General features: G+C 41.5%; 1 protein-coding gene across 2 annotated transcripts in view; it reads left to right on the top strand.

Annotated features, from left to right (window-relative positions):
- LOC118219756 (apoptosis regulator BAX-like) overlaps positions 1-18,674 on the top strand; it is a 39,863-nt gene that overhangs the window by 6,275 nt on the left and 14,914 nt on the right. Inside the window, exon 3 of one of the 2 annotated variants that reach the window (XM_035403147.1) lies at positions 18,100-18,207. The exons of the other annotated variant lie outside the window; for it this stretch is intronic. Coding sequence (XP_035259038.1) covers positions 18,100-18,207 — 108 coding nt within the window. The remainder of the gene's footprint in view (positions 1-18,099; positions 18,208-18,674) is intronic. 2 annotated transcript variants of the gene reach the window in all.

An 18,674-nucleotide genomic window follows, 5' to 3' on the forward strand; every position in this document is an offset into this window, starting at 1 on the left:
ACTTTTGGTTATAGCCTGCCAACAGCTTTGAATTATAATGTGTGCTCTTCTGTTCTTTTTTGCTTTAGTATTCGTTTTATAAAATGCTAAGCATTCGTGCTGGGACAGCATATTACGTACCAAAACATTCAAACGGTTTAATTTGGTTGCTGAATATTTTCTTCTGGATTTTCTTTGTTAGCCTGTTGTAATTGACTCAAAACGTTTGATACAGTTATGTGAGGTATGCGGTAGTTATGCGTAATTTACATTGGTGATACAGTAAAAGCAAACTGGAAATCACCTTCCGCACTTTTTGTCAGAGTAAAATAACAGGTTAATTCTAGTAATCGTCCCTTTTGCTTTTTCAGACTGCCGTAATTTTACTCTGCCATTCTTCAATTCCACAAAAAGACCAGGAAGACTATGGACTAATTTATGGTGCATGGTTCACATCTAGAGGGCATACTTCGCTGCTCGGCTAGCAGTAACTTTTTTGAAGGAAAGCAAACGGTGGCTGTACCACTGCTAATTTGAATTTTCACGCAAGTCCGAGTTTTCGTTCTATTCTTGTCATTTTGCGATTAGCCTATATTGAATTGACGATAAGAAAGTAATCAATTCAACAGCAAATTGTTTACAACGTGTGCATGTTTCTGCTGTTGTTGCCAGTTATTCGTGGAATGTGAATGCATTCTGTCGCCTCGAATGTCAAGACATTAAAGTGTTTGTTCGCATAAAAACATAATGAATGTGTTTGAGAGGATATATAAAACAGTTACAATCTGACTATTGGCCTGTTATATCCTATTTGTTGCATAACAACGGTCCAAGTTCAACTACCAACGACAGTTTTGCTTGACAACGGTAAAATATGCCCAAACGGCTGCGGAAGAATATTTCAATTTCAGGTGATTAAATCGATAAAAATCAATAAATACAAAAGTAACCATATATAGTCATTGTTGGTAACCCGTTGTGTATAAGTGGAATAAACCCCTCCGGGCTGTCCCGGTTATTAGAAAATAATGTAGGCTACTTCGGTGGTAGTATGGGGTTACAGAAGAAATCATAGGACAGATGGACCGACGACAACGTTGCTTTTTCATACGTCAGTGGGCTAATTTGCTTGACAGTGATCCTTACAACTTACCAAAGAACCAGTGGTCCATGGACATTCAACAAGAAATCGGAGCTATTTTTTACAAACTGCCGAAAGCTAAAGAAAAGAAGCAAATGGATCGCTGCAATTCGCAGAAACAGCTTGAATCCAGGCACCAAAACGTGGATTTGCGGTTGTTATTTTGTGTCAGGTATGTTGGATTTTTGGGTAAAATCATACCTTAATAATTTATATGCTTGGCTAACTAACACTATCTAACCATCCCCCCCTTGTTTGTAAAACACAAGGCTCATCATCATGGATGTTTAAAAAAAAAAAAAAAAAAATGCTGACAAAAACTTTACAGTTACACAGAATATAAATGAAAGATGCTAAATATTTAATTGATGAGTAGTCAATACAGTACATAAATTAAGGTATGATTTTACCCAAAAATCCAACATACCTGACACAAATTGACAACCGCAAATCCACGTGTCGGTGCCTGGATTCCAGTTGTTTCTGCGAATTGCAGCGATCCATTTGCTTCTCTTTTCTTTAGCTTTCAGCAGTCTGTAAAAAGATAGTTCCGATTTCTTGTTGAATCTATTTGTACAGTCAATCGCACAACAGCTCTTTCCCAGTTTAGATGTGTTTTTGTGTTTTCGCGGCAGTCAAGCTGAACGCTAACGCTGCCACTCAGTAGTCTTTCTGCCACTCAGTGGGTGTAACCGCAGTGACTTCCACTTACTGTGACGTCATGTGCATACCCTCTATCCGCTTGTTAAGTCTGACGTCACCTGTGATGTTTTACCATTTCCGGGTCCAAAGGCTCCTTCAGATCCGGAACGTGTGAACCTTTTCACCATCACTTCCTTCTTTAGTGAGGCACCACTGAGGGTCAAAAAGGGTCTAAATTCTTTCAACTCCAATATAATCAATGCGCTACAAAATCCAGCATTCTAAAGCAGCTAAAACAGCAACATTATTCTTTCGATTTTGAATTGTCACATCCCCTCCCCTTTTCAATGTCCAATTTCGCAATAGATGGCAGTGTTGAATCACGGTTCTAGTTAGCCTAGTTCATTTAGGGATGCCAACCATCCCACAAAATACGGAATCGTCCCTTATTTGCACAGTAGAATAGGCGTTCCGTATTTAACTCATGGTTACGGGACACATTTTCATCCGTATGTTTGAACGATTCCGTTTGTAGTAACCGCTGTTTTGAATAGCCTACAATTCAATAGTTAGGCTAGCCGGCATAACAAGCATGCTGTGAGATCATTCTGACCTAAAACCCAGAATTTTTATATTGGCTAGGTGACAAGTGATGGCGAACCTATCATAAAGCTAACTGGCATTCAAACCTGGTTTCAGAGTGTCTTGGAAAAACGCAATGTCTACACTGCTAGACTGCAACATTTTAAAAAAGCAAGACAAAGCTAGGGAGATTAATTTGATTGAGTTATGGTTTCATGTAGCTTTCTTAAATAATGTAATGACAAAAATGACTAAAATAGGTGCTAACTGTATGGTATAAAACAAGAAGGAACTATTTGTTCTTGACATAATCGTTTGTTTCATAGAATTAACGACCAGAGGTTTTTGCTTAACAACGGTGCAAATAGTAGAACTACCATTATTTTCCGATAACGGGACAGCCCGTCGTGGTTTATTCCTTACATATAATACAGTGGTAAGAATATATGGTAGCAGGTGTACAGTAATGATAAACTGTAATGTAGACAGGTTGTGCACTAATGTAGATGCATAATGAGAACTGATAAGGACTGGTAAGAACAGGATGTAAACAGCTACCTAACGTTAGCACCCACTGGCGCCACATTGAAAAGACTAGAGCCTAAGCCAACGCAGCAGAGGCTTGGACCCGGAAACAGTATTATCAGAAGGGCGATATGTCATGGCTTAACAAGCGGATAGGCTAGGGTTGGGTCGGTTTCCGGTTTTGCCGGTCTGGTCCCGGTTTGATTTTATGCGAACTGACTGAACCGGCATTTGTCATTGAGACGTTCTGGCAAATTAAAAAGTAGCCTACATCAGCAACCTGTGCCGATGGCGCTAAATCCAACTTGTATTGCATTAGTAGGCTAATAAGCAATATAGCAACATGATTAACATAATATTATGTTTGTTTATAAACGGAGCCACTAGGGTCTGAGTGCAAAAAAGAAAAAAGGCACAATTTTGTGCCTGGTCGCGATTGCCGTCGTAGACTTCAGAAGGAAATGTCACTGACAAAAAGTTTAAAGGTTCACTCTATTTGCAGTGGTTTGGGCTGGAAACGAGCTGTAAGAGCAGAATAAGCCCCCGAAGTGAAGCACAACACTGCCTACTGATTGTAGATGAGATCACTGTGAGGTTGCTTTCCGTAGAGGATTTCAGCTGCATGCTCATATTCCTGAAAATGCTGCAGTGGTGGCTAGCTAGCTATAAGTGCATACCACTGGATAGTGCTGTGTGCGATGGCGATCGTGACCAATACATTTATTTTGCCTTTTTGTATAGCCATTTCCGTGGATAAAATCACATTTGTTTTTATTATTTTCTGTTAAAAACATTTAATTCATATCTAGGGAGATATGGCCTACTTGCAAGTTAGATGACATGTGTAGCCATTTACTAATATGATCGCATTTCAGGCTGGAAAATAACCCTTTAACCAGAGAAATTGCTGAGTTGTCTTAGAATCTTTATGCAACAGAATGTATCAAGGCTGGCAGCGTCGGCATAGCAACAGACGCTGTAACGAAACGTTAACTATGTCACAACGGGTATAAAAGCTGTTTTAGAATGTCATTGCATCACCCGGATCATTTTTGAGGCCAGGATCAAAATTGGCCTAACAGTTCCACTCGGGAGCGGCTGAGTCACGTGCGGTATTACTGGTCCGGTCCGGTATTTGGCTTAATATCAAACCGGTTTGAAAATGTTTGCATAGCCCAACCCTGCTGTAGGCTACTTAAGAATCAGTCTGCATTTCTGTTTATTTTCACATTAGCCGCTTTTCCACTGTAGGGCCGACTCGTTACCAGGGCCGCTCCATGCCGTTCCGCGCTGCTCAGGACTCGTGGGAACGGTTACCGTTTCTGTTTCCACTGTTGGGCTGCAAAACTAGTGAGGACAGCAAAGTGATGCGGTGGATCAGCGAAGGCGTCCCGTTGTGAATGTAATAAATATGCGCCAGTTGTTGTCGTCGCTCCCCATACTGTTTTGTTTTTGTTATGTTATGTTTTGTTGGCTGACGAAACGAACAAGGATTCTGTGTATTTTGGTCTGTTTTTGGTTCTTCTTTTTAGTGTATCCTCCACTGACCATCACTGTTCTGTTGCATACATCACAAAAAATATTACACTACCAACTAACACTTACATTGCAGTGTGAAGTATCCACATTATATAATACCACTAACCTATTTAAAGACACTCAATCCTAAAATAACGTGTATAACCGAAATATTTTGAGCAGTAATACTTGCATAGAAATGATGAAATTTTATCTGTGTTCAGTAGATGGAGTTAAATCCGCTTCTGTTTTGCTCCAGAAAACGATGTCTGATAGGTCTATCAGCAAATATATGGCTTAGCTATGCCCAGAAATCCTCAATAATAATCGTATTTTCCAAGAAATTACGAAAAATCGTTAACAACGTTTTGTTAGGTGCAGCGTCTTTTAGGCTACTGCTACCACAGAGTGAATGCGATAAGAACATTTTCGGTTACGCTGTCCGGTAAAACGCTATTCCAAAAGCAAAATTAGACATGTTATATATCGTTGGAAAGCTTATACTGTCACCTACTGAATAAATGAACTGTCAATCAAGCCAGACCGTATTAAAAAGGGCGACAACGCCGTAAACGATACGTGTGGTATTATGCACAGCTATTTTGAACGTACCCAGGCATCACAGATGTGCGAAATATATTCATAAACGGATTGTCCAGGACAATATATTACTACTCAGTCTCATAAGGGACATCTCTACGCGTAAAACCAATGGTAAGGTTATGTATTTATTCAATATTTAGTCCCAGATATTGACTGTAGAATGACAAGGTATTTTTTAAAACTTTGTCCCGTTTATTTCGTTATTCAGTGAGCAGCGTTTTCACTGCTGCATTGGCATATCTTAGGGCTGTTGACGGGTTTATCTTGCTGCTATGATGGAATACAATTTTTGATTGGCATTTTTATTTATATTAGCTTCTCCACTGAGGTAGCTTACGGAAGAGGACGTGAAGAGACCGCATGCGGAGTCACAAAACTGACGTGATACGTCATTAAGCCTGCCCACCCGGACGGTTCTGCTGCACTGAGCATGGTTGTCTAACCGTGCCGAAAATATCGTGCTGGGCACGGTTTGTAATCGTTCCGCGCCAAACCGTTTCCAGGTGGAAACAAAAAATCACAAAAAATATTACACTATACCGTTCCACTCCGTGCTCAGAATAGTTTGGCCCTGTGGTGGAAAAGGGGCTATTCACTTCACTAGCTACATTTTGAAAATAAATTTGATAGGCCTACCTTTACCTCCGATTTTCCAGTCTACCTTAATTACTTGCGACAAAACTATAAAACTATTTTTTTTAAAAGTATAATCTACAAATAGCCTTGTGACTAAACAAATGAACCATCTAAAGTAGGCAGTATACTTTGTACGAAGTGGAACTTTTTGAGCAAAATGAAGCAATCAGAACAACTGACGAACAAAAAGACGCGGTGTTGTGTGTTTGTACGGTGCAGTGTGCGACGGCCTCCAGGGAGAACTTTTCGAAAAGTTCTTTCTTGTTCTCCGACCTCCCCCTCTCAGCTATTGGTCCAAATATCACAGCTGGTTACGTCACGGTTGAGAGTTCAGAGGGCTGAATTCACATGCTAATGTACGGAGAGTCAACGACAATCTCTCTTCTGTAGAGATGGGAATTCTGTGAGTTCCCGCATGTTTGATGAATGGTGCTACTCGTTTCAGCAAGTCATCAAAACGCCTAGCACACATTCGGAAATAAGAGAAAGTGGACCCCCTCGTCTAAACTCGCATTTGCCAAATGTACAGACAAAACTCTCCATTCTTCGCCCTACTCTGATTTAGAGGGCAAACGTACCATCTTCTTCACCTTTTTTTCTTCTTTTTCATAGCTAGATAAACTAAAGCCACTTTAAACACTTTAAACTTTTTGTTTTGTGTTGTGATCTCGCGTAGCCCTTCTCTTTATACATCCATGGCGTAGCCGCGAGACAGAGGTCTAGTTGAGATTCCAGCCCCGGTTAATAGCTGCCTCGTAATTATTCGTAATTATTCACGCCCCAGCGGCGTGGAGTGACTTTAAACGGTGCGGTGTTCTCACGGAGTATACCGACAACAGTGTTCGTGGACATGTTCGCCGGTGGTTCTCAATCATGAAGTTCTTTCTTCTTACTGAGTATACTGCCAGCTTAACGCTAACGGACGACCAGAGAATAGATCGTAGTCGGACAACCGCCACCAGAATATCAACCATAGCACTGCAGTCATTCTGCCTGGGCGCAGTCATGTTTTAATCTGAATAAAAACACGTTTTAATTAATTTATTAATGAATTATCTCATTGATTGACATTGAAAAACAAAAAATATCAAAATAAAATAAGATAAGATTGTAAGATTCTAATTTATTGATGCCTGTGTTTTATTTTTCAGTGGAACTTTTTTCAGTGCCAATACAACTTTTTCCAATACAAGTGTTTCAATGCCAATGTTTCCTTTTTCAGTTCAGGTTTTGTTTTCAGTGCTAAATTTTATTTTCAATGCCAGAATTTAACTGTCACTGTTCTAGCCCAATACAAATTGTAGTGATTGCAGTGTGCTCTCAAACTTGTCAGTATAGGCATGTGCTAGTCTTGATTCCAGCACGATTTAAATGGCACCTAGATATGGGGTGCTGTTTGTAAAAAATAGCATACTCTGAAACCCTGCTGACTAGGGCCAGAGATGGTGTCTGTGTGGTAACTGCTCGCTTTTGCCGACAGAGATGGAAAAGTTGTGTATCTAGCAACAGCTGTTCAGAGTCACTTGGCCATATAGGTCAAACTGTTGTTTTTGTTGAAACTGAAATGTGTCATCATCCTCATTAATTTAATTGACAATGTTATTGTATATATACAGCATGGATCAATAATAACATTATGATATGAGCTTAAACCGGTGATAATACTTCCTTTAAATGCATAATCCCTAAATGCCAATACACCAAGATGTTTATTGAATCCACCCTATTCACAGATATCCCGTGCATCACATCACACACAAATTCTGTGGAATTGTGAAACCATTTTACGTCATATACCGAAAGTGCACTCCACGTCTAAAATAATGGCGACATCCATAGGTCAAAATCTCTATTAAGGGTTGGGGTTTTAAAAAAAAAAAAAAAAAACTGAAATCTTGTGTGGTTTTTACAAAATATTTCCATAGTCGAGAGCATTTACAACATAATAAGCCATACAAGTCTTAAAAGGTGGGGTTCCCCTTTAAGGTTGACAGTTACCAGTACTGCCAAAAGTCATGGAAAGCTCTAAAACGGGAAATCATGGAAATGGCAAATAATAATAATAATTATAAATAAATAAAACTTGGAAAGCCACAGAACTGCCATCAAAATGGCAAAAATCACGCTGTGACATTTGTGACTTCTGTGACAAACACCCAGCCACAATCATGGTCTTCAGTCCTTTTCAGATAAGATTGGACAGCCCTGGTTTACGTGCTGTCAGATGGAGCATGGCAGGGGATTTAAAACTCAATCATGGGGAACCACTGTCTTCATTAATCCCTTTGTCTACTAAGGTGTGATTTTTCTTCTTAAGGTCTTTTGCGACTCCTACCATACGTTTATTTACATTTGTCTCTGTTTTGAGTGTTTCGTTCTTTCTGTTTGTTGTCTGATTGGCCGTTTCCAACTCCGATTACTTTGATTAGTTTGAAAAAGCCAGCATTTGCCACTTACCAGTGGAGACTAGCTCTTCGAACTTGTATTTGGTGTGGTGTGTACCACGATTGCTTCTTTTGCCTTTGTGTATTCGACCCTATTTTTGTTTTGATTCCGAATCCAGTCCAGCCCTTCTGGTTGCTTCCTGATTAAATCCCGTGTTTGACCATTGACTTGCTTCCTTCCTTCCTATTTTTGTTTTGATTCCAATTCTCACCTAGCCTATCTGCTTTGTCTGTGGATTGGATTTTGTGTTTGACCATTTGCTTGTTTTGCTCTCTGCTCGCCGTATTATACTCTGGGTAGTTAGTGTGTTCCCAGTTGGATTGCAGATCTTACCATCAGGACACTACTTTGTTATTTTCCTTTGTTATTTTTCCTTTATTATTTTTGAAGGTACCCTGGGTGGAGTTTTAACTCTTCATTGGGGGTACGCTATTTAGAATTTTTGTTTGACTAACTGTCCGAAACGTTCAAAGCCACCCCATGCCCATACCTTTCAAAGATTTGCCAGTTTTCAGATAGATATGGATAGGGACTGGAGTTACTGGTCGGTTTGCAGTACGTTTCCCTTACCGATTTCCCTTATCATTCATCCTGTTACGGTCTGACCCTAGACCATGTCGTAATAGGTCATATGTCCGAAATGCCTATTTATGCCATGAAGAATACATATTCCATATTCACATCCTGTAACTTTTAATTGGTCTGATCAACTAGTTTTATTATAAATAAATTTCCTTTAGAATTAGGTTATGCAGGGATTTAAACTTGTGTTTCAATGGTTATGCTACAGGGGTCCCCATAAGCACTCCAACAGCACAGTCAAATGACTAATTGTTCAATTGAGTTTACAATTGAGACAATTATAACAATTAGTTGCTTGAATATCGAGAGAAATGAATATGATTGGAAGTTTAAACGCTTATTTTTCTCCTTTTCATGTCTCCTTTCTCAGTATGGAAGGCCAAACGGGTCAAAAACATGTGAAATTGTCATGCGGAGTCATCAATAACAGGAAATGAGGCAGGGTGGTAAAAATTAAGCGTTTGGAACGCAAGTGAGGACCACTGGTCTTTAAGCCAGTGGTCCTCACTTCTGGTCTTGGAGAGGTGCAGGGTCTGCTGAATTTCATTGTTACTCAGAACTTCAGTATCACAGTAATTGATCAAATAAAGCAGTTGATTACACAGTTAACTCAGGTGACTTGGTTTCTTGGTCTGAATCTCAAGGAAAAAACAAAAACCAGCTGACTCTGGCTTTCCAGGATCAGGAATTAATATAGGCCTATTTGCAGTAAAAAGAAAAGTGTATCCATATAAAACAGGGGTGTTCAATCTTATCTGAAAATCTGGCTGTAGGTTTTTGTTTTAGCCCAGCACTGACACCTAATTCTGCTTAAAGTCTTGATTGAACATGATGAATCATGAATTTATTTCCTTTAACCTTTTTGTGTAGGTTCAATTTTTAATGTGGACATTTCCCACTGCTTCTGAGAACCTATCATGCCCCTGTAAAACATTTAAAATACTGCAGCGTGTTCATGGTAGTTATCCTTGTGTGTGTGTGTGTGTGTGTGTGTGTGTGTGTGTGGTGACCTCAAAACTAGAAACTTTTAAACAGATTAAGAGCACCTACTGTAGAGTGAGAGAACTGCACCGTGTTTAGTACAGATGGGCAGGATGCGACTTAATCCCCAGAGAAGACTACCCAGGGTCTGTTGTGTAAAAATGCTTTGACATTGCGTCCATGTGGGTACATCTATCTTGTTTCTCCAATCAACACACCCCCTTCTGAAACCCCTGGAGCAAATGTGGATCTTGTGCAAATAAAATGTATTTTGCTTGTGGAAAAAGAGATAACCGCACCGCAAAAGGAATGATGGTAAAATATTACATGGAGAGACAGAACAGGAGCAAGCAATGTCAATTAATCAAATTTTACTTGACATACCGCTTGTAATAACGGTAATTCAATTGAGCAATCCACAGATAAAATTCAGTTCAGTGAATACACTGAATTGAATGAGAAACGTCCAAATGAAAGACCTACAGGCTACATGCAACACGATATATGAATGATTTGCACTTCAGGGGGAAAAAAAATCCCTCATGTTTGTGTGGGAAAGTGTCAAATCACATCATAAACACAGCACAGGACAGCCCGTCCAGCAATTACAGCAGGATTACACGCATTAACCTCAGTATTAGAACAAAACTATAAATGGTGCAAAATAATTTAATACTAAAGTTTCAAACCAGCAAACATGTGGAAATGACTAAGGACAAATTTTGAAGTACAGCCACCAGTAGGGTCAAAATTTCACCTCTTTAAAATCCTGTTTAAACCAGCACACCCTATTAGCATACAACAGCTACAAACCCAAAGCAAAGTTTAACTCGGCGTCTGTTGGTGTTTGGTGCGGTCTTTGTTAAATTTAGCAAAACCTTACTTCATGAAAGCAATAAAGAAAGACAGTACATTTACCTTTATCATTGCCAGACAATGTTGTCTTTGCTCCATTTGATGTTTAGTAGACAGACATTTACAGATAATTTCCGGTGGAAAGATCAAGATTGGTGCTGCCGATGACACCCCTTTGATCTGTGGCTATTGTATATCCTTACAGTGATTGAACTTTAGTTGTGGCCATTTGTCTATAACAATGGGAAGCAGTTACAGAGTGTGAGTGTGGGAATGTGTATTCAGATGAAGTTAAGACACAGGAGAACTTAATTGTTCAAACCTATTAGTACTGTGTTACAGAAAAGCATGAAAAATCCAACAGGTGACACACTGCTTTCTGGTAATTATGCATTTTCACAGAAGATTAGCTGGTCCTTTATAATTAACATGGGAGAACTTAACAGCTGTCAAAGTAGAAGCAGAGTTGCTGAAGCATATACAATTTGCAGTGTTCTAAAATTACTTGTTTGGTTTTATCATGAGATTATACCACAAACCAAACATGTAAAACATTTCTGCCACTATAATACAAGTAATTGCAATGAAAACTGAAATAATGGGTTAGGGTCTTACCTGAAATAATGCTGTGATCCTGGTGATTCAGGAGTTTTTCGTTCCTGCAGTAAAATCGACTGAATTTTTTTTTGTCAGACTAGTAGGGCGGGGGGGCATAAACAATGTGGAAAAACTGCCCTCACTGTTATGAGCCGTGCTCGGCCTGGACCCAAATGCAGGACTCAGAGACAGCAGTTTGATGGAATTCAGGAAAGGGGTTTATTGAGTACACGGCAGAGGGCGGTAGGGACCAGGGCAGACTTGGGACAGGGACCGTGAGGGTTTGTGAGGTGGTGGTCCGGGATCTGGCTGGGCGTGGCGCTGGACGGGATTCCTCCGGTTTCGGCGGCGGAGCTGGACTGGGGACTGGGAGGCCGGCGAAGGACGGGCTGGACCGGGAGGTTGGAGCTGGGGAGGTAAACTGGGTAGAACAAGGGAACACGAAACGAGACGCGACAAAGAACAACACGTAGGTTCGACAGACAGGGGAACACTGAAACCAAGTGCATGAACAAAACTCAGTGGCCAAGAGAACAGTGCAATGTAAGGGAAACGAAGAAGGTGCAGAGAATCGGGGTACGGAAAATAGAACTAGGCTTGGGTTATGCGCGGATTGCGTGGTGCGAAGCTAGGCGACAAATCAACGATCTGGCAAGGGGCGAAACAAAAAGCGTGACTTTATAATCTGGTACTGATTAGAACTAATAAGGGAGGGTGTGAGGAATGCGACCTGAACGAGTGAGAAAATGGCTGAAGGCTGGAAGTCATTAGGGAGTGCATGGGGAATAAGGTCACGCCCACCCTGTGGGGAAAAGCAAAGACATGATGAGGAACACAAAAGCACAAGGAACATAAATAACAGGAACACGAGGAAATCCACATGACAACCGAAACACGGGGGCATAACACTCACCTCCTAATAAAATTAAATTTACATACTTACCCTAAAAATGTGCACACCAGAAAGACACTGTTGCTCCTGGCTTTATCCTCAGATGAGGTCCTTTCATCAGTAGTTGTTCTGGTGCTATCACACACTCAGTGGGTTTACATGATGTTTGAATAAGTCGATTTATTGTGCTTAGTCTGGCTAAAACGGAACTTTTAAAAATCGTGTAAACATTGTAGTCCGACTGAAATCGTACAAAGTCGATTTTTTCAGAGTCGGACTAACATACCTAGATAATGCGGTTGGGGGTCGCATACGGCATACGCTTCAATAGGCCAAAAATTGGCCTAGGTACTCTGCGCATGTTCCGTAAATTACATGGCAACTATACGCTCACGGCGGCCAAGCGGAATTGATAAGGTTTCAGAAAATATATAACTTTTAAAGATTTAATTCTATCTTCTACTGGGACTTTTGCCATTTATTAAGGGTGTGACAGAAAATTTTGGTGCTGCTGACTATAATTGAATGGTTTTTACATTTAACGGTCGATTGAGCAAGTACCATTCAAAGTACATTTTTGGTTGGACAGCACCAGGGGGCCAGCCCTACAAATGCAAATGTCTGTGACTGACTGAGTGACTGAGTGATGAAGCTACACCATTGGTCGGCCAGATCACGTGTGTTAGGTCCAGCCATATACTAGGTTTTAACCTGGTCTTGTTATGGGTTAGTGCTGTCCGATTGTGCTAGCTACTTCACATTAAGCTTGTACAGCGATCAATAAAGGCTAACAGCACAGTACCACTTAATTATTGTCACTTCTATCACCACTGTAATGAACTAAAAAAGGCGACAAACAACCTTTTCTGTGAGAAATGCATTGTCGAGCTCACATGCACACACTGCCGGCGACATTCTAAAGCTCCGTTTTGCCCTCCCTAGTATCATGGTGAAAAAAAACACATTTCTGGATGGACGAGGAGACCAACTTCATGCTATCGCAACTAAAGTTATCTTTTTATCTATTTAAAGTTAACTTAAATATCATAAAATGCATGGAAGAAAAACGCGGAATGGCGAACTGTTAAAAAAAGTTTGCGACAAAATTGGAGGAAGCAGGATTTATAAGAAGCCTGTGTCAGACACACCTCGTCAATAAATCGATTCTTTCCGAGTCACGTATAATGGGACAACGACAATAATCCAATTAAATCTCATCTTTGGCCAAATCGAGCTATTAATATAGATCGATTTTAACTGTGCATGTAAACGCACTGACTTTCTGAAGGATGCACAGACTGGGTTGATCAGGCCCAGAATGAACTGTATGGCTGATCCAATGCCCTGCCACTGTTTCTGACTGGCTTTCTGAAGAATTTGAATCCATTCTCAACCCATGTTGAATCTGAAATCATCCATTCAACAATACTTGTTGGCATGTTTTGGTTTTATTCTTGCCCACCACCACCCCCCCTCTTTGGGGGACATCTTTCCTATTGCAAGTCTGGCCTGAGCCAAGTAGTTAATCCAATGTTACGCACTCTTCAGCTAAAGACAGTGTGATGCTCTCTTCCACCTGTTCAGCCGTGTTGCGCATGATCTTGTACTTTGTTTTCTTGCCCACCACCACTCCCCCTCATCGGGGGACAACTTTCTTATTATTGCTGTGGTCTGAGCCAAGTAGCTAATCCAGGGTTCCACACTCTTCAGTATGATCCTCTTGCTTCCTCCTGTTTGGCGGTTTTGCACATCGTCTTGTATGTTGCCCTCTTTACTCCAGTTTTTTTCCTGTATTGACTGTTTTTGGAAATTTCTTAACCCACTTTCATTGTTAAGCCCTGAGCTGCCCAGCTGTTCTCCATACACCCATCCTTAAGTGATTGGCAGTTCTTCAGCAGTTCTTCAGTTGGTTTCATTGGCTTGCTCAAACCTCTCTTCCCATGGCACAATCAGCTTCAACATAATGATGTTCCTTTGTACTCCTTCACTTCTACTAATCCTACCAATCCTACCCTGAGGGCTGTGATGTTCCAGTGGAAAAAGGCGAGTCTCCTCTTCATCCACTACCAATCACAGTAAGCCACAGTGTGAACATTGATCACTGCTGACCTGGAGTGTTTGTCCATGCAGTCCCAGTCCTCAATGTCATCTCTGAAGGGAAGCTTCTCCTGAAGCTTTGGGAAGCTCCGATCAATCGTTGAGGTAGGAATGTCAGCACCTCACCTCAATTTGTACACTGGAAGGGCTTAGAGGAGTTTGAGGAGGAACGTGCGCTGACAGCACCAGGCCTTAGGTTACACAGGCACACCGCCTTTCTCCACCCTTTGCACTCAGTCAGGTGCATGGTCTGTTGTCCTCTTCACACTCAGTGTCACAGTGAGCAGCCATACCACTTCCCCAGGCATCTGACTGGCTTCTCTGTGAGAACTGGAATCTATTCTCCACCCACTTTGAGCCAAATGTCGTCATGCTCCTTGCCGTTGCCTTTCATCAGTACCAGCATCCTCAAACTGCTGGGCTTGAAGGTCACTCTTGCTCAGGTAATGGATCTGTCCAGGTCTTCAAGCACCCATCTCCGCTCTGTCACTGACTGTGTAGTGATGGTTATGCTATCCGTGAAGGTTCACGTTGGTGGTTGCAGCACTTTGGATTTTGTTTTTGGTCCTCTGCTTGGTCTTTCTGCAGAGCCCACAAGGATGCAGAAGGCAGCAGTGATGGGCACCATGCACCTTGTAATCGTGTCCACCCCGATCCTCTGGTAAAGCAGTCACACACTGTAACCCTCATTCTGAACCTTTATTTAAAAATGGTTTTTTTATTATTATTTTTTATTTATTTATTGTTTTTAATTAAAAAAAAAAATGTTTCTATTTATTTATTTATTTATTTATTTATTTATTTATTTATTTATTATCATTTAAAAATATATTCATTTTATTAGAGCTAGGGTTAGAGTTTAATTAATTAATTAATTAATTAATTATTATTATTATGATTATTATTACTATTATTATTATTATTGTTATTATTATTATTATTATTATTAATAATCATTATTATTATTATTTAACTAAAGAACTACTTAAATAAGTTCAGGATTACAAGGGTTACAAGTGTGTGACTGTACTACAAAACAACAGAGGCTGGGGGTGGCACAGTTACAGGGTGCACGGTGTCCATCATAGCTGCTGTTTACATCCTTGCAAACTCTGCAGAAAGACCAAGCAGAGGAACCAAGACAAAATCCAAGGTGCCGCAACCACCAACATGAACCTTCAAGAAGGGATCAGCACTGACATCTGAGGAACTAACCTTTACTGCAAGCTCATCTCAGTCTTCTGTATCCAATTAAGCTTCTCATCCATGGGTCACTGGTACATCAATAGCTTCCATTCATGGTCATCAAACCTGTTTTCTGTGACATGCTCAACAGTGACTGGGAGGGCTCCTGTACAATCCTGCGGCGCCTCTTCATTCCGCACTGTGACCACCTCACCCCCTTCAACGTGTCTTCTTCCAGCACCTGTTCTTACTAACCTGGGAGACAACCTGTGTCTACTTCCACTGGCTAACACTCTTTTATTGCCCACCACCACCCCCCTCTTTGGAGGACAGCTTTGTTATCAATGGCCTGGCCTGATCCAGATAACTGATCCACTCCTCTGCACTCTTTAGTCAAATATGGTTTGATGCTCTTGCTTCCTCCTGTTTAGATGTTTTTCACATTGTCTTGTATGTTGCCGTCTCAGTTTCCTCTGCATCCATTGTCCTTAGAAGCCTCTTATCCCATGTCCACTGGTAAGCACCTAGATGACTAGCTTTCCTCCATGCACTCATCCTTAAGTGATTGATACTTCAGTGGGTTAATTTCATTGGCTTCCTCCAGCCTCTCTTCCTTTGGCACCATTACCTCCAGCACAATTGTATTGCTTGTGCTCCTTCACCACCTCCACAGTCCTCATCAAATAATTTTGCAAAGGATCTTCCAGGGGAATAAGGCCTAGTGTTAAGTCTTCTTTTCATCAGCTGAAAATCAGAAAATCACTGTGAGCCACAATGTGAACCTTGATCGATGCTCACCTCACTTAGTTCTTGCAGTCGCAGTTCTCAATCTCTTCTCTGAAAGTCATCTGCCATTTTGTTCCCCTGCTGTAAATGCCAATTCTAGTGAAGCTTTTAGAATCTTTGGAGGTTAGCTGCTAATATTTCTGTCCACTGGTTCCACTGCTGATACTTTGCGTTTGTATGCCGGAATGGGTTTAGAGGTGTTTGGTGAGGAGTGAATGCTGACAACACTAGACCTTGGGTTACACAGAGACACCACCCTTCTCCGCCCTTTGCACCCAGCCATGTGTGCGGTGCCTCTTCACACTCACCATGTTACTGGGTGAGCAGCCAGCCCACTTCCCCAGGCTTCTGACTGGCTTCTCTGTTTGTGCTGGAACCCGCTGTCCATCCACTTCAAACCAAGTGATTGTCATCCGCCTTGTCCTTGCGTCTCTTCAGTACCAGCCTCCTTGAATCTGAGTCTGAAGGTCATTCTGGCTTAGGCAGTGGATCTGTCCAGATCTTCAAACACCGATCTCTCCTCTTTCACTGACTATGTAGTGATGGTCATGTTGTCTGTGAAAGTTCATGTCAGTGGTTGCCACACGTTGAATCTTGTCTTGGGCCCTCTGCTTGGTCTTTCAGTGGAGTCCACAAGGATGTAAACGACAACTATGATGGACACTGTGCACCCCATAAAGATTCTACTCCCAGCCTCTAGTTGTACGGTCATACACTATAACCCTCATCCTGAACTATTCTAAATTACTATTTATTTGTTTATTTTTATTTCTATTTATTTTGAGTTATTAATGATTATTTTTTAAATACAGTTTCTAAAATACATTTATTATAGTTTGGGTTTTATCGAGGTTATATTATTTCTACTAATAATTTTTATTATATTCTTATTTTTTATTTTTATTAGTTTTTTAAATTTTTAAAAATGATTTCAGGGTGAGGGTAACAGTATGTGACTATACTACAAAACAGCAGAGGCTGGGCGGTAACAGGGTGCACAGTGTTCATCATAGCTGCTGCTTACATCCTTGTGGACTCTGCTGAAAGACCAAGCAGACGGCCCAAGACAAAATCCAAGATGTGGCAACCACTGACATGAACGTTCACGGAGAGCATGACCATCACTACATAGTCAGTGAAAGAGAAGAGATGAGTGTCTGAAGACCTGGACAGATCCACTGCCTAAGCAAGAGTGAGCTTCAGACCCAGCGATTCAAGGTGGCTGGTACTGAAGAGAGGAAAGGACAAGGCAGATGACAAGCACTTGGTTCGAAGTGGATGGACAGTAGATTCCAGCACAAACAGAGAAGCCAGTCAGAAGCCTGAGGATGTGGTCCAACTGCTCATCCTGTGACACAATGACTGTGAAAAGGACAAGACAATCACTCAGATGACTAGATGCAGAAACTGGAGAAAGTTGGTGTACCTGAGCCCCAAGGCCTGGTGCTGTCAGCACATAGCCTTCTCCAAGCTCCTTTAGTCCCGTGCGATGTACCAAGTCCTTCCAGTCTCAATGCGAGACCCAGGGCCGGGAGGAGGCGGAGGCTATGGTCTGGAAGAGGTTAGCAGCAGCCATGATATGTCCATCCAAGAGTCACTGAGATTCCCTAACAGTGCTGGTGTGGAAGAAAAATACCTCCCTCCAATTCTGTGTGGACAACAGGCAGTTAAACACAGTGACTTACAACGCGTTGTAGCCTCTTCCCAGAATTGACTACATCCTGGACAGCATAGCAGGTGCTAACTGGCTCAGTCCACTCAACCCCCACAGCGGTTATTAGCAGGTCCCTCTTCTGGCACCGACTCATCCCAAGACAGCACAGCCATGTTCAAATGGCTGATGGAAAAGATACTGCAGGACATTCCAGCAACAGCCTGCAGAGTCTACCTTGACGAGATCCTGGTCCAAACCTTCAATGTAGTGCAAGCTAACCTCTGCACCGAGCCAGGTCATGCCTTGTTCTATAGCACGATGATCTGTCATGTCATGTTCACCCGAAAAACATGACACTTCTACAGCAGGATAACAAAGGTCTTTCTCCTCCATCTGCAGCCACTATTTTCATCTTCATCAGATCTATTTCCATGATGTGGTCAGCTCCAGTGTGAGGATTTATCCCACTCAACTTGTCCACTGCTGTGTCTGGTCTGACTGCACAAGGTCAGTTCCTGTTATTTTCTACAGCAGTTGCAATGCCACATCCTTTGTTTGAAACTTAATGTTACTGCTGACTCAGCTGTGCTGTCCTTACAGATCTGTAGAATGATGATCTTAATTTGATTAGCTAAGGGGAAGGGGGTGATGGGGGGAGGGCAATGGGATGGGAGGGAGTTGACTGAAGCCCATCCCAACATGAATTGGGCTAGAGGTGCACCTATGCATCTCAGGGCACACACACTATGGACACCATAGCCATGGACATGAGCAAACCCTGAACCTCAGTCAGTATGCCAGTCAGACCACTCAAAAATCCTATTTTACACATTTACTACAGAAAATCATCTAATCATCTGCAACGCAGAAACCGCCGAGCCCTTCTAAGCTCAAAGCTAAAATCTGCAAGCATTTACAAACTAGTCTGCCTGTAATATTTTTCCCACACCTTCTCTCTAAAAACCACATACCAA

This window comes from Anguilla anguilla, chromosome 2, assembly GCF_013347855.1.
Source record: "Anguilla anguilla isolate fAngAng1 chromosome 2, fAngAng1.pri, whole genome shotgun sequence".
Classification (NCBI taxonomy): domain Eukaryota; kingdom Metazoa; phylum Chordata; class Actinopteri; order Anguilliformes; family Anguillidae; genus Anguilla; species Anguilla anguilla.